The 15,185-nt window shown below is 38.8% G+C and overlaps 1 protein-coding gene across 7 annotated transcripts in view; it reads right to left on the bottom strand.

Annotated features, from left to right (window-relative positions):
- Dlg2 (discs large MAGUK scaffold protein 2) overlaps positions 1–15,185 on the bottom strand; it is a 901,904-nt gene that overhangs the window by 83,990 nt on the left and 802,729 nt on the right. For all 7 annotated transcript variants that reach the window (XM_036186483.1, XM_036186442.1, XM_036186459.1 and 4 more), the window contains one exon: positions 6,945–7,020. In XM_036186483.1, the coding sequence (XP_036042376.1) occupies positions 6,945–7,020 (76 nt within the window). The remainder of the gene's footprint in view (positions 1–6,944; positions 7,021–15,185) is intronic.

The raw sequence follows: 15,185 nt of genomic DNA, 5'->3' as shown, positions 1-15,185 counted from the left end.
TCCAAGAACAATGAAAGAAATTAAGGGGTGGCATCTGTATGAAGTTTACATTAAAGAATGGTTTGAATGAAACTCAAAAGGGACTTTACAGATATCCCAGGACTCAGCTACACTGAGACTGGGCTAATGGGATGGCTCTCAAAAAGGCTCATCCTAACAGATGACTATTTGCCGCATAATAGTCAAGGTGAGTTGGAATTATCCATGCTACCACTCCAGCAGCCCATTTCTCTGTCCATTCAGACACAGAATTAGGAAGGGCGGCACAAGAAGAAAACCTGTTCATTCTCTCGGAGGTCATAACTCCAAGTTCCATGTGAACTTCTACATGAAACTTCTCATCTTCTCTGTCATCCCAGCTGCCACCATAACTTCCATGGTCTATTGTCCTTGACTCACTCAATTTTTAAGTCAGCTGTCATGTTTATGCTTTTGCCTCTATGCATTACAATCTCCTAATCAAAAGCCAAGATCTTGTTCAAACATCACCTCTCTTTTGATCCTGCTTTCTCTGTGATGGTTAATATTAATTATCTAACAACTTGACATGATCGAAAATCATCTAGGAGACAATCTTTTAGGCACACCTGTGGGAGATTATTTATACAGGATAGCCTTTGGGCATGCCTGTGAGGGATTATCTGAATTAAATTAAATTAGTTGAGATGGGGGAACCTGCCCACAGCGGGTGTCACCACTCCGTGGGCTGGGACCCTGAAGTGGAAGGAAAGTGAGCTGAGCACCAGCATTAATCTCGCTCTGCTTCCTGAAAGCAGACTGAATGTGACCAGCCACCTCAAGCTCCTGCCATCATAGACCATTGCTGGAACTGTGACTCCAAGGAAGTCTTCCCTTCCTTAAGCTGATTTTGTCTGGGTATTTTATCACAGCAACAGGAATATTAATCAAGACATTTACCTAGAAACAAACAACATAGCAATGGAAAAGACACGCTGTTAACATGACCAGAGTTGAAATCTGACTCTTACACCTACCCTACTAATTGTGTTGTCTTATACAAATTAGGGAGTCTTGTGGAGACCAAGTCTACTGATTTTTAAAGAGAAAACTACAATTCTCAAAGTCATGTACGATTCCTGTGATGCTGTACTGTTATTTTCTTGACTCCAATTGTCTTTGTGAACTCACTGAAAGATCTTGCCCTTTGAATTTGTTGGTTGCTTCACAAGGTGCCTTATACAACACCTCATACTTTGTAGCACTCAATGTTATTTTAATCAATAGCCAGTTCTGGAAAAGTGACTTGAGCAGCGACAGGCCAATTAAAGTTTAAATTCTTTATGAAGTATACTCTGCTCACTCCCAGGCCTATGAGTCTGGAGACTCACAGCTTGTAGATTCTAGTCAGGCTCTTCATAGGCTTCCCACCCCATTGATACTGTTTGATTCTAAGGTTCTTCTACTGCAGTAACTGTGATGCTCACCCCAAGCTGCTCAGGACATTTTAGTGCTCTGTAAATGTCATTTAAGGATCAGGGTATTCGGGATACCCCTTTTCTTTTCTCATTCCAAAAAGTTTTCCCTGTCAGTTTAATGTTGAATTTATCTTGCCTTCCCATTGAGGACCCTTCTATATTGGCTTATTTTTTTAGTCCTTGTCTTTAGCTCAAAGTAAGTGGAATTTTCTATCCCAACTTTCTGAACTTTCCATTAGCTGGAAACTTACCCTCTCTCCAGCACGCTCTCCCTTCTTATCTGCTTCAGCTCCATGTTTGGATAAAACATTTCCCCATTTATTTATTGTTCTCATGGAGATTCAGAAAAAAATGCTTTTATTACTAATAAATTCCTGAGCAAAGCTTATGGAGAATTATTGATGAAAGTTACTTTAAAAATCATTGAATTTAGAGATTGCCAATAGAGAACCCTTCCCAAGGTTGTACCTGTGATGACTAATTGGTAGTACTTTTTATTCTGTTGAGCTTCTATATGCCTTTGGAATCTTTTTCAACATGAAACTGTAGTGGCATTTGCTCCACCCATCATCTTGGGCTATAGAGCCCAAAGGAGGTGGTGTTTCCTGTTTTTGTATTTGACCTCTTAAATGAAAAGGGAGAAGGATCACATGTCCTTCTCCTGCTCCTGCCTAGGAGGTGGATTTGTTCTTCTCAGATCAGAGAATGACTTCAGCTGTCTTCCATTCTGTATTCATGAGTGTATTTCCTCAATTTATATCTTACTAAATCCCTATTACCCATTAGATAGACTCTCATGGATTGATCATAAGATGAAACTGTAGATAAAAACTGCTAATACCTGTCTATAAACAAAATGGAACTTGCCATCCCTTACAGAATTCCAATCTTTATTTTGGTTGTAAGGTTCAAGGCATTGATGAGTTGGCAAACTGGAACAGAAAATAGGCCATTGCTTTCCTGACTTTCAGTTTTAGGATTTGCTTCTCCTCCTCCTCCTCCTCCTCCTCCTCCTCCTCCTCCTCCTCCTCCTGCTCTTTCCCCTTCTCCTCCTCCTAGTCCCACTTCTCCTCTTCCTCCTCCTTCTAATAGCCCATTTGAATCCTAGAGTTTACATTTTATTTATCAGCTAATAGTGTTTAACAAATACAGTTTAAAAAGGGTATGGCGGTTTTGAACAATGATGGACCCTATAGGTTCACATTATTTGCATGCTAAGTCTAAACTTGATGAACTGTTTTGAAGAGTCAGGAGGGGTATCCTTGTTAGAGTAGGTAGATGTGTCCTTGTTGGAGGAGTATGTCACAGGCAGTGAGCTTTGAGGTTTCAAAAGCCCATGCCAGGCCTAGTGCTTTCTCTCTCTCTCTCTGCTTGGCTGCCTGTGAATCAGGCAGGATACGGCTCTCAGCTACTGCTCCAGCACTGTTCCTGTCCAGCTTCCCACCATGATGATAATGCACCAACCTTCTGAGAGTATAAGCAAGCCCACAATTAAATGTTTTCTCTTATAAGACTTGCACTGGTCATGGCAATCCCTTCACAGCAATAGGGCAGCTGCTGAGACCGAAAGATATCCATGTGCTCTGGCCTGTCACTGGACAAACTTCTGGGGAGAAGGGTCCTATATATACTTTGTTCATTTCATTCATTCATTCATTCACTTATTTATTCACTTATTTATTTACTTACTTACTTACTTACTTACTTACTTACTTACTTATTTATTTATTTATTATTATTTATTTATTTATTATTGTGGGATATTCAAGTATGTCAAATGTGTTGCTCTTGACTGGTTAAAATAAAAACACTGATTGGCCAGTAGCCAGGCAGGAAGTATAGGTGGGACAAACAGAAAAGAAAAATTCTGGAAAGTGGAAGGCGGGAGGCAGAGAGACACTGCCAGCAGCTGCCATAATAAGCGAGATGTAAGGTACAAGTAAGACACGAGCCAGGTGGCAAGTTATAGATGAAAAGAAATAGGTTAATTTAAGATAAAAAAGTAGATAACAAGAAGCCTGCCTTGGCCATACAGTTTGTAAACAATGTAAGTATCTGTGTATTTACTTGGTTGGGTCTGAGCAAACTGTGGGACTGGTGGGTAAGAGAGATTTGTCCTGACTGTGGGGCCAGGCAGGAAAACTCTACCTACAATTTATTTATTTATTTATTTGTTTGTTTGTTTGTTTGTTTTTTTGTGAGACAGAGTTTCTCTGTGTAGCTTTGTGGCCTTTCCTGGATCTCGCTCTGTAGACCAGGCTGGCCTTGAACTCAAAGATCCACCTGCCTCTGCCTCCTGAGTGCTGGGATTAAAAGTTGTAATGCACTTTGTATAGGTGCATTAGTCAACAGTCTGTACCTCACACAGGTAGGTATTCAATTTGAATTCTCTGGCATGTAACATCTGTAGGCATAAAAATAAGGACAACATCTATTATTAAGTTTACACTAGGAATCAATAAAAATTTCTACTTTTTTGAGGGCGTAGAGAGATGGCTTAGCTGTTGAGAGCAATGGGCTCCTTTTCTGGGATGATCTGGGTTCAATTCCCAGGTGCCCACATGACAGCTCACAACTGTCTGTAACTCCATTTCCAGGGGATCTGATACCCTCACACTAGACATACATGTGAGCAAAACACCAATGCACATATAGTAAAAAAAAAAATAATAAAGAAATAAAGAAATCATATAGAAACTTTTCTACCATTTTGTGTTGAAGTAGTACTTTATTTAAAAGGACTCTATACCATTGACATCACAGACCTTCATTTTTAAGAATGACAACATATGTACAGATGAATTCCTATTTCACTTAAATTTTTTGGGCAAATTAAAATGCTATGGCACTGATGAGGTGTTTCAATGATACTTCTATTTAATATACAAAGGCCTAATATTGTAGTTTGGTTAAGGAAAGCCTTAGAAAATGATCTACCCTACCTATTTTCATAGTGATATCTATTGACCATAACTTGTGATGTTTTATTTTTCCCTGTCCACCCAAAAGTCACAATTATTAGAGACGAAAAGTAAAGCAAAGAACGTGAAGAGAAAAGAAATGGGCTGTAAAAAGGCATAAGATTCTATTTCCTATCATAGCACAAGATATTATATGGCCTCTTCAAGAACTCTAGTTTTAAAAGACAGTAGAGTCCACAGCCAATGTCACATTGAGTGGTAAAAAAACTAAACTCCTTTCTCTGAGATCAAGAGTAAGATGAGGAGCTGCCTTGGACTCTCCACTCCTTTGATACATCTATCATTGTGTTAGAGGTTCTGACCATGGGGATTAAGAAAGAAAAGGAAATAAATGTCATCCACATTGAAGCGGGATAAAAGAAAACCTCTCTTTTCGAATATGATGCATCTTCTACATAAGAAATTTTGAGAAATTCACTAAAACTATAAAAACTAAGATATGGTTTACAGAGGTTATAGGATATAAGATCTACACAAAATGATAAATATATTTTTATACATTTACCAGGAATGATCTTAAATGAAATTAAACAAATAATTTACAATTGGAACCTAGTGCTTCTCCATGAACAAAACTAACTCAATATTGGTTAACATCCTAATATAAGAGTTGCAACTGTAACCTTCTTACAACAAAGTATGACATAAATTGTCATGACCTTGGATTAGGTAATGTTTCTTAGATATTGCATTAAAAAGTAACAAAAAATCAGAATTAATCAAAATAAAAACCTTTGTCATCTCAAAGAACACTGTCAAGAGAATAGGAAGAGAACAGAAAACAAATGAGGAGAAAAAGCATTAGAAAACATTTATCTGAAAATTGATTTAAAGACAGAACACAGGGGTAGGGAGACCATTCAGTGGTCAAAGTGCTGGCCACCAAGCAAGAAGACTGGAACCCAGATTTTCAGACCCATGTAGATGCTGGCTGGGTATGGTTGCCTGCCTGCAATTCCAGCCTCAGAAGGCAGAGATGGGATCTCCGGATCAAGCTGGCTAGCAAGAATACTGGGATTGGTGAGTTATAGGTTTGATTGAAAGATCCTGCCTCAAAAGTGAAAGAACAATGGAAGAAGATTCCTGACATTAACTAGCCTACCTACATGTACATCATGCCCTCCCCCCACATTCACAAAAGACATATGAATAAGTTGAAAAGTTTTACAACAATCCTCAGAGTATATTTAGAGACTCCATAAACCCGTAATAATAACAGCAGGAAAATGCAAATTTAAAAATATACCAAATCTGAGTACATAGCTCTTAGAAAGGTTACATCAATAAGTACATAAAAAGAAGCTCACCAGCTCCACTGATTAGGGAAATACAAATCATACTCACAGTAACACATGGCTTCATACCAACCGAGATAGCCATAAATTGTAAAAGACACATAATAAGTATTGTTCAGCACATGAAAGAAATCATAACATACATACAGTGTTGATAGAAATGTAAAGTGTTGCAGCCAATGTATAAAACCACATGGCAGTTCCTAAAATGTGTAGCATAGAGCCATCATATTGCTGAAGGGATCAGCAATTTTATTGCACTATATAATCATTGAAAGTAAAAATATTTCCACATCAGAATCTTAATACAAATGTTCATGGTAGTATTATTCATTGTAGCTAAAAACTGGAAATACCACAAATGTTTGTCATCTGATAAACAGATATGCTAAATGTGGTTTGTCCATACAATAGAATTTTATATGGCAATAAAAAAATGAAGTACTTATTTATTCATTCAACAGTGTAAATGCCAACTTAAAAATACTGTAGTGTGAATTAACAGTCACGAAAGAGCATATCCCATTTGCACAAAGTATTTGGGACAGATCTATATAGACACAAAGTATGTTACTGACTGTGGTTGGGTGGGGAATGGAGGCTGAGGAATGGGAGAGGATTGTTAACCTCTACAGGATTTCTTCATGGAGTGATGGAATTTCCCAAACTGATTGTGGTGACAGCTGCCCAACTCTAAATTTAAGTGGGAAAGTTATATGTTTGAATTATATACCATTAAAGCCATGACTAAGAGGAAATGTACACATGAGTGTTAATTTTGGTAGGATTTTGTTGTTAATTCTCTTCTATGTCTGTCACAACAATCTGCACATTCACTTAAACTGATCCATGTATGTATTTCTATGGCTATAGTCTTAAGTGTATAATGTGTGTCAAACTAGATACATTAATCAGTTGAGTAGACACTGTCTATGCAATGTGACCCTTTAGAAAATTTCAAAGAAAACACCTAAAACTAATTTTATCATCTTCAGTATAGTCGTCAGCACATCCACTATTGTTATCATTAGCTATGTCCCCAGTAGTTAACATTATTTATAATAAACCCACTTTATCAGAAATGACATTACTTTTAGCAATACATTTATGACAGTGTTCTTTGTCTACTGGTGCTGTATTTCTTTGCTATTAAAAAGCCCTGAATGTTGATCTCTAAATGTTATCACTAAATTTACAGTAATCTAGAGATGTTTTCATCAATTTGTACCTACCCCTTTCGAATCAATCACACCAGGTTTTGCGTTGAACTTCACTGTCTTCAGTCGGGCACGCTCCTTTCTTTCCACCCTAATGAAAATAAAACACAGTTGAGTGGCAAGGCATTTATGATTAATTTCCTTATGAAGTAAAGAGGACTTCTTCCGCATCCTACAACTCAAATAAAACATTGTCTAGAATGCTTGTTTCTTTGGAAAGGATTAAAAAAAAAAAAACAAAACAAAAAAACCAAAAAACAAAAAAACCTTGGTAAAAATTGGTCTAAACTTCTATGTCCCTGGAAATGTTTGCCTTATATGCACTGACAGCCCTACAGATAAAACTAATCTATTTCAGGAAATCATAGCCCAGGAAAACTAATATCCAGAGGTGGAGCAAACAAGCTCCCGCCCCATACTCTCCTATTAAGCAACAAGCCCCTCCTCCTCCTCCCTCTACTCCCCTATTAATGAGCAGTAGTTCACACTTAGCTTCACTAGGCAATCAATACGTTACATGTAACCTAGAATGTTCCTTCAAGGAGTCAGATGTCCTTCTGTCATTTCTACAGCATCATTATCTTACCTGCCACTAAGTGAACACTTGCTGTGTTATTAACCAAGGGCATAAGAATAAGGAAAAAGAAACATTTAAAGCATTAGTGTAATGGCATTCATCATGATGTGCTCTTAGCAAGAACAGAGCCAGACAAACATTCCTAACAGTGTCATTAAAGGGAGGAAAAAGGAGTGGCCAGTGTTGCTGTGGTTCTCTGCAGGACTGTGCCATGGGGTTCATACAAGATGAAATGAGGCTGGGTGAAGTTGGAGAGTTCCACAGGATGTTGGGGCCAGGCGTGCTGGCACATTCCTGAAACCTACACTTAGGAGGTAGAGACAATAGGACAATGAGCTTAAGGTCAACATCAGATATATGAGTTCAAGGCTAGCCCGACTGACCTACATGAAATCAAAAAGAGTTTTTTTTTTTTTTTTTAAGATATGGCTGGGGATGTAGCTCAGTTGATAAAGTCTTTGCTTATGACAAGGACCTGAGTTTGAATCCAGGTAAAAAGCAAGGCACGGGTGGGGGATGAGTTTTATAATCCCAGAAGAGACAGAGATAGGGTGGATTCCTAGGGCAGGCTGGCTCAGTTACTTCAGCCTGCTTTGTGAATTCCAGGCCAAAAAGAGTCCTTGGTCTTTAAAAGGGGGGAGGGGTATAAGAAATGACAACCTGTGCGTTTATGTATCATGCATCCATACAATATGAGCATCCACATGCATATGAATGAACATGAACTCCTGTTTCTCTCCCATTGAAGCCACTCAGGGACTTGGGTACTAGTAACAAGGCATAATGAGGAAGGTAGTATATCTCAACTGAGGATTTAAAGATTTATTTTTATTTATGTGTATATGGTATGTGTGAGTATGTAGTTATACTTATGCCTATGCAGGCCTTTTAAGAAGCTGTAAGAGGGTATTGGGTCTCCTGGAGTTGGAATTCCAGGCATTGGTGAGGCTACCAGATATGGGTACTGAGCCCTGAACTCTGATCCTCTGCAAAAGCAGCAAACATCCTTAACTACTGAGTTTTCTCTCTAGCCCTTCAAACTAGTATCTTGGGAAAGGATCCTGGTTCAGTGAAAAAGAATTCTGGAAGGAAAAAGAGAAGATTGGGGTATGTTCAGAAGCTGTTGCCATAACCAGGCAACATCAATAAAGGATAGGAAAGGATAATTAAGAGTGAGAGAAAGGGCTTCAAAAATACCAGAAAAATATAATTGGATTTATTCCTGTTTGAAGCTAAAGTTACAAAAGAAGGATCTACATATTTCCTTGACTTTTCCGAGTCTCTACAGTAAAAACATTGTTCTTTTTCCTGTTAGCCACAACAGCGCTGAATTTTATCTCTATAGAAGTTTACACCTTGTCATTCTTTAAAACATTTTATATTGAATACACAGGTTGTTATAGTGTCTGGTCCAAGGGCATGTAACACTCAGTAGAATATTATAGCAGGTCTTCTAGTGATGATCATTGTACAAAAATACCATTTGAAGGTCTACTGTAACAGATGATTTTGTTTCAATTGGCTAGCTTTAATTCATTTTTTTTTTCTTTCTGGGGAAAGAAAAGAGCAAGTGAAAGAAAAATAATCCCGAATCTATAGACACTTAATGGTTTATGAAGTCTAAGCTATTCATAGCTCTATAATTAACAGCAGGCTACTTCCTAACTGAGAGCTCTTTTGTGTTTCCAATGGAAACACTGAGGATCTGGGTTTCTATAGCTACAGAATGAAGTTTCAGAATACATTCATTTCAGCAGCAGAGTAGAATATTTGAGTGGAAAGAGATGAACAAAACATTCCACATCTAACATTAGATATTAAAGCAATATATTCCACGGAGAGAAAGAAGTTGAGAGCAAGAAAGGCTTGGGATAGACCGCCAAGTAGAAGTTCATCGACAAGAGGCCTGCTCAGAGCTCTGTCAGCTAGTCTGTCTCCCTTTGAGTTTAAGCTCAAATGATAATTTTTATTCACCTCTTCAGATTTCCCTAAGCTGTTGTTAGAGTCTTTCATTTTATTCTGGCTCCTTTGCATTAATTTGGCAAATGATGGGAACCACTGATTCATCCCACAGTCAAAATGACTGCAGCATGTGGAAAATACACGGTTATTTGAGCAGAGAATGTGAATACATTCTGCATAAATCCACAGAATCCACAAGCATACATGGCACAAGGCTCAATGCAGTATTCTGACCTAAGGATTATTCAGGCACAACAGTCCATATTTTCTAACATTTTCTGAAGTCATCCTTTCACTATTATTAAGTGACCTTATTAGGCCAGTTGAAGTGGAGTCATCAGGTAAATCTTTGTTTACAAAGAATATAGTCAGACTCATGTAAGTGCACACACACCTACCAATCACTATGGTTTGTTAGCTTCTTTAAATTGGAAATAGATTTTTCATACAATATATTCTATTCTAATTATGGATTCCCCTCTCCCAAGTTCTCCCATGTCCTCCCCACTTCCCCACTCACCCAAATCTACATTTTCTTTCCCTTTCTCATAATAAAATAAAAAATAGAAAAAACAAACAAACAGAAACCCTCAACATAGGTAAGAAAAGGAAGAAATGGTAGGTTATTATATGGAGACATTGCTTGTGTTCACCGTGAAGTAGACTGGAATATCTTTGGTTCGTATTTGGAGATATAAATGACAGCTGAACTTTTAATATACAACTACTAATGGTCCTCTTTTTTATTTGTATCATCTTGCTTGTTTCCTTGATAACCCAGAACACCGGTCTTGTCAACCCCATTTTGTGGCTGTCAAAGCTGAGGCTTGATGCAAAATAGACTAGAAGGTGATGGGAACAGTTTGAACTTGCTCCTCTAACAGCTGACACAGTGTCTGCCTATAGCCATGCTTTGGGGGGAAAAAAGAACTCAAAGATCAGTCTTCCCCACTTCACTCATTGGAAATTCAACCAACCTGAGGGGTTTGGATGCATGAATGCACAGTTTAAAAGGCAATATATAGCCATTAGAGGATTAGGCTGAATTTCCCCACAAATGCTAGGTCCACTCCTTCCATTTCCCTTGTCCAAATATTCTGAATTATAGAATAACATACAGCAAGACTTAAACATTTAACTAGTGATGGAGCAACATATAGGACAAGCTGGCCCTCAAAATTCAGAATAAATTTGCTTTAGTCACTGATATCAGTTTAACTAAATCTCCTTTGCTAGCGTTGCCTGGCACACAATGAGCTGGTCTCTCTCTTCAGCACACTGCACTTATCCAACCACAAAGCATTGCCTCCATTGGCACTCGGCAGACCTCTCTCCTTGGTGGAAATGGCTGCAGGTTACTCTAGCTTCCTAATCTCAGCCCTCTATATTCTCCCAGTTCTTCCTGGGATAAAGTGACTTTCTTATCCCCTGAAACAAGAGCTGAGGCTGAGAGATGAGGCTTTCAACAGTGTGATGTTCTTTTCTTTTGGCTTCAAGTGCTCAAGACCTGAAACTGGAAAACAGTCTTCATTTGAGTGTACATCAAGTATTGAAAGCTGTGCTCAGCACTTTACCTAATTTGTCTGTAACCTATACTATGATTCATGACTTAACATGGAAGTGGGCACATAGTACATGTGAATCTTTGTTGAATAAAGAATGATTGATGTCTCTGGCAGGCTATTAGTTCTTGACCTGTCTGTGAAAATTCAGGCCAAAGGACTTGAAATGGCTTGTTAAGAAATCAGTGGTTCCTATTAAAAGCTCATCATTTCACTACCTTCAGCAAGAGTCTAGGTTAGGGGCTGGAGAGATGGCTCAGTAGTTAAGAGCACTGGCTGCTCTCTCAGAGGACCCCTAGCTACAGAGCATCTCACAAATATCTGTAACTCCAGTCCCAGGGGCTTCTGTGGGCAACAGGCACACACAGACATACAGTAAAAACACCCACACACATAAAAATAAATAGTAACTTTAAAAAGAACCTAGTTTAAAGAATAGCATTACTTTCCCTAGTTATGTTATTCCTTTGGCCAAAAGATACATTAAGGCTCCAAGGCCTTTGCTTAAGGAAATGGCAGACTTGTATGCACATAGCCAACAGCAGTGAAAACAGTAGTTCCCTCTCACACTTTGATTCAACCAATTAGTTGGGTTGATTAAGTAGACACAATCCTCTTCACCTAGTCTTGTTGCTGACCAAAGTACTAGAAACAAAGCTTGAGCAATCCCTTCAGATGCCTAGCATCTCTGTTTAGCACCAAATGACTGTGCTTCAACAAGTCCTTTGTCCTTCCTCCAACTCCCATCTGGTATTTTCAGGTTCCAGCCAAGCATAACTGATTGCAACACTGGACAGGGGAAACATGATCTGTTCCTGGGGGTTCCTATGCCTGGGTTCCTTAGGCCCTAATCAAGAGGAAACTGAAATACCATCCATGTGAGTAGATGCTATGAGGTACAGGTAGAGTAAGTTTTTAATTAGTGTTAGATACAGGCTGTATTCAATAATCAATGAACGGCCACTTGGATTCACAGAGTGTGGGCCAGCTCCTGGTTTGGCCACTCATAACCTATGTGACATCAGCTAACAGAGCCTCCATGTTAAGAGCCCAGATGCTGAAGGCACACCCGGGCTTGAGTTCTCCCTGGCCTCTACTTCTGGAATCTTTGACCTAGAGCAGGCATTCAGCCTTTTAGGGTGGCTTTTCATGTTGACCAATTTCGAATAGTAAAGAGACTGCAGAGAGTTACTGCAGAGGCTAAACGGGACCACATAAGGAGAAGGTTTAGCAGAGTTTGATGTAGTTAGAGCTCAGTGGGTAAGGCTATTAAGATGCTATGCTAAGTGTCACTAAAGCCACTTGCAACACCAGCCTCTGTGTCCTCACACTTCCGAAAGGGATGCTTACAACCACTGCCAACGTTGCCAGGTGAGCTAGAGGCACGGACTTGTCTCTGAGGGCATTCCCCAGTGTGGGCCTGTAATAGTTGAATGTGAAATGTTTTCACATGTGTTGGAATGCTTGTTTCCCACTTGGTGTGCTATTTTGGAAGGTTGTGGGATCATTCTGAGATGGGGCCTTGCTCCAGAAGAAGGGCTGCAGGGGTGGGGCTCAGGGCCTATGATGTAGATGTAGTCTTAGCCAGGGTTCTGTGTCCACTTTTTGATTCTACAAAGATGTAGCTGGCACTTGCCTCATATTCCCATAACCATGGAGTCCCGCTGCCATGTAATCATCACTGTCATGGACTATGCCCTCCTAAACTGTGAGCCAAGATCAACCTCTCCCCCCTGTACATTGTCCATGACAAGTATTCTGCTAGGAGAATGAGAAAAATAAGTAATAAATTGGCCCAAAGCTGAAGCTCTGTAGGGCTGAGGAGAGCCTAAACCTTTACAGTTGCTCATAGAGGTATATGAAAGATGTATGTTCAAATCCTGGTTTAGCCCCTTGCTATTAGTGTAACTCTGCCAGGATTCCTGGGTTCTCTGAATTCTATTTCTACAACTGGAAAGTATCTTAGATACCAGTGGGAAGCCATTTAATCATGCTACCAGAAAGAATTGGGCCCATTAACTAGTTACTTTACTTCTCAGACCTCCAGTTTCTCTTTGAGAAAATTAAACTGAAATCATATATTTGAAAGCATTTGGCATGATTCATAGCATTATTAATTAATGTTTCTAGCAAAACCTGTGTTGAAATTTAATCAATATTGTGTGGTCTTAATGAGTGGAGCAGGTGGAACATTCAAGGGATGATTGTGTTATGAATATTCTGCTCTCACAAATGCTTAATCCATTTATGAACTGAAACACTGCTGGACTGATAGGGTATTGTGAGAGTGGGCTTGTTATAAAAGCCAATGGGGATCGAACTTTATGTGCTTTGCTTATGGGATACTCTGTAAGGTCTTAGGATTTTTAGAGGCCTCATAAGTAAAACCTTCAACAGATGTGGCCATTCAAGCTTATGCTATGAGACCTCCAGAAACATGAGCTAAATAAGACTGTATACTTTATAATTAAGACAGTCAACTGTACTGGGTTATATAAACAACAAAAGACTATAACATATAGTAATAGCTATAATGAAAAGGAATCCATCCTTCAGTCTATTGCCTTTTCTCATCTCTTGGCATCTTTACAATGGAGTCCTTATTGCTTTAGTCATGGGGTAGCTGACAATGTTATATGCTGGTCTCATATGATGAGATCTGGGCAGTTTTTTTACAACACACATGGTATGCCTGGTACACAGACATACCTGAAGCAATGCCAACTGAATTGAATTGTGTAAGTTTATCATTGTACCTTAATGAGGCAAGGTCATATGAGTTAAGATGTGATAGTCTAAATTCAGATCTCAGCTCTGCCACTTACTACATGGGCGATCTCAGGCAGACTAATCGCTTCTTTGTACTGCAATCTCTTTCATTTGTTCAAAGGGCATAAAAACATTATCCCATCCGAGGAGTTGTAATGACACTTAAACATGTTAAAAACCACAAAGGGCTTAATGCCAGGTCTAACATGCCCTAAGAGTACTTTATACATACATTGATTCATTATGGAAAAGAAGGGGAGATGGATAACACTCATAGTATTTGCCTTCCAGTTGCATTGGATGATTAGACAGAGCCATCCGAAGAGAGACACTGTTGTCATGCGCTGCTGCTATCCATGCCGACTATCTCCACATTTCTACACAAGCTCAGGAAGCAGGCGAAAATGAGTTAATAACTTGAAACATCTACTGATTGAATACGTTTATTTAGATTTTAGAAACTATTTTGGTTTTATTTTTCATAATGTACATGGTAGAGGAAATATTCACATGAGTGCAGGTGCTTGGGAAGAAGAGAGACATCAGATTGTCCTGGAACTGGAGTAAATGGGTGGTCAGGCATGAGCCACTATTGTGAGTGCTGGGAAGAAAAACTGGGTCCTCTATTAGAGCAGTGCATTCTCAACATTTGGATTTTAATGGCATAAAAGTTAATATATAAGGGCTCTTTAAGAGGTAGAATGATCTGTGAATTTTACTTTTCTCATATTTTTCTGAAGTTTTTTTATACAGTGAGACAATACTAGTTCTATAATACATAAAATAAAACATTTTTGACATAATTAAAATCCTAAGAAAATATTCATAATATGCATTTTATAATAAAATGAATGCAAATATATCTTTACTTTGTATAAAATATATCTGCAGCCAAATAGTGCTGGCACACACCTTTAATCCCAGCATTCAGGAGGCAAAGGTAGGCGGATCTTGGTGAGTTCAAGGCCAGCCTGGTCTATAAAGCGAGTTCCAGGACAGCAAGAGCTAAAGCACAGAGAAATCTTGTCTTGAAAAACCAAATAAATAAATAATTAAATATAAATATATCTATCTGTATGCAAAAGAATGCAAATAAATATGAATGCAGCAGCACTTGAACAAACTACTTCTTCAGACCAGCAGTTGTATTGCTGTTAAGATGGTTTCTTTAAAGTAAAAAAGATGGCTACCTTCAAAATATGAAAAAGCCAATTCAAGGGTGATCACCAGCAAGTGGAAATTTGTTTCAGAGAGGGCAATTTCCCTTGAGGGAAATGATGAGCACTTGGCTGAATGAATGACTATTGACATGATAGTTCGAATCACAGAAGCCAGGGTTTGTAAAGCACTGGACTATTTCCTGGTTCAACCCTCACATCTAAAATT

The sequence above is a fragment of the Onychomys torridus genome, chromosome 1 (assembly GCF_903995425.1).
Source record: "Onychomys torridus chromosome 1, mOncTor1.1, whole genome shotgun sequence".
NCBI lineage: Eukaryota > Metazoa > Chordata > Mammalia > Rodentia > Cricetidae > Onychomys > Onychomys torridus.
This window is presented reverse-complemented; position numbering and strand designations above follow the sequence as displayed.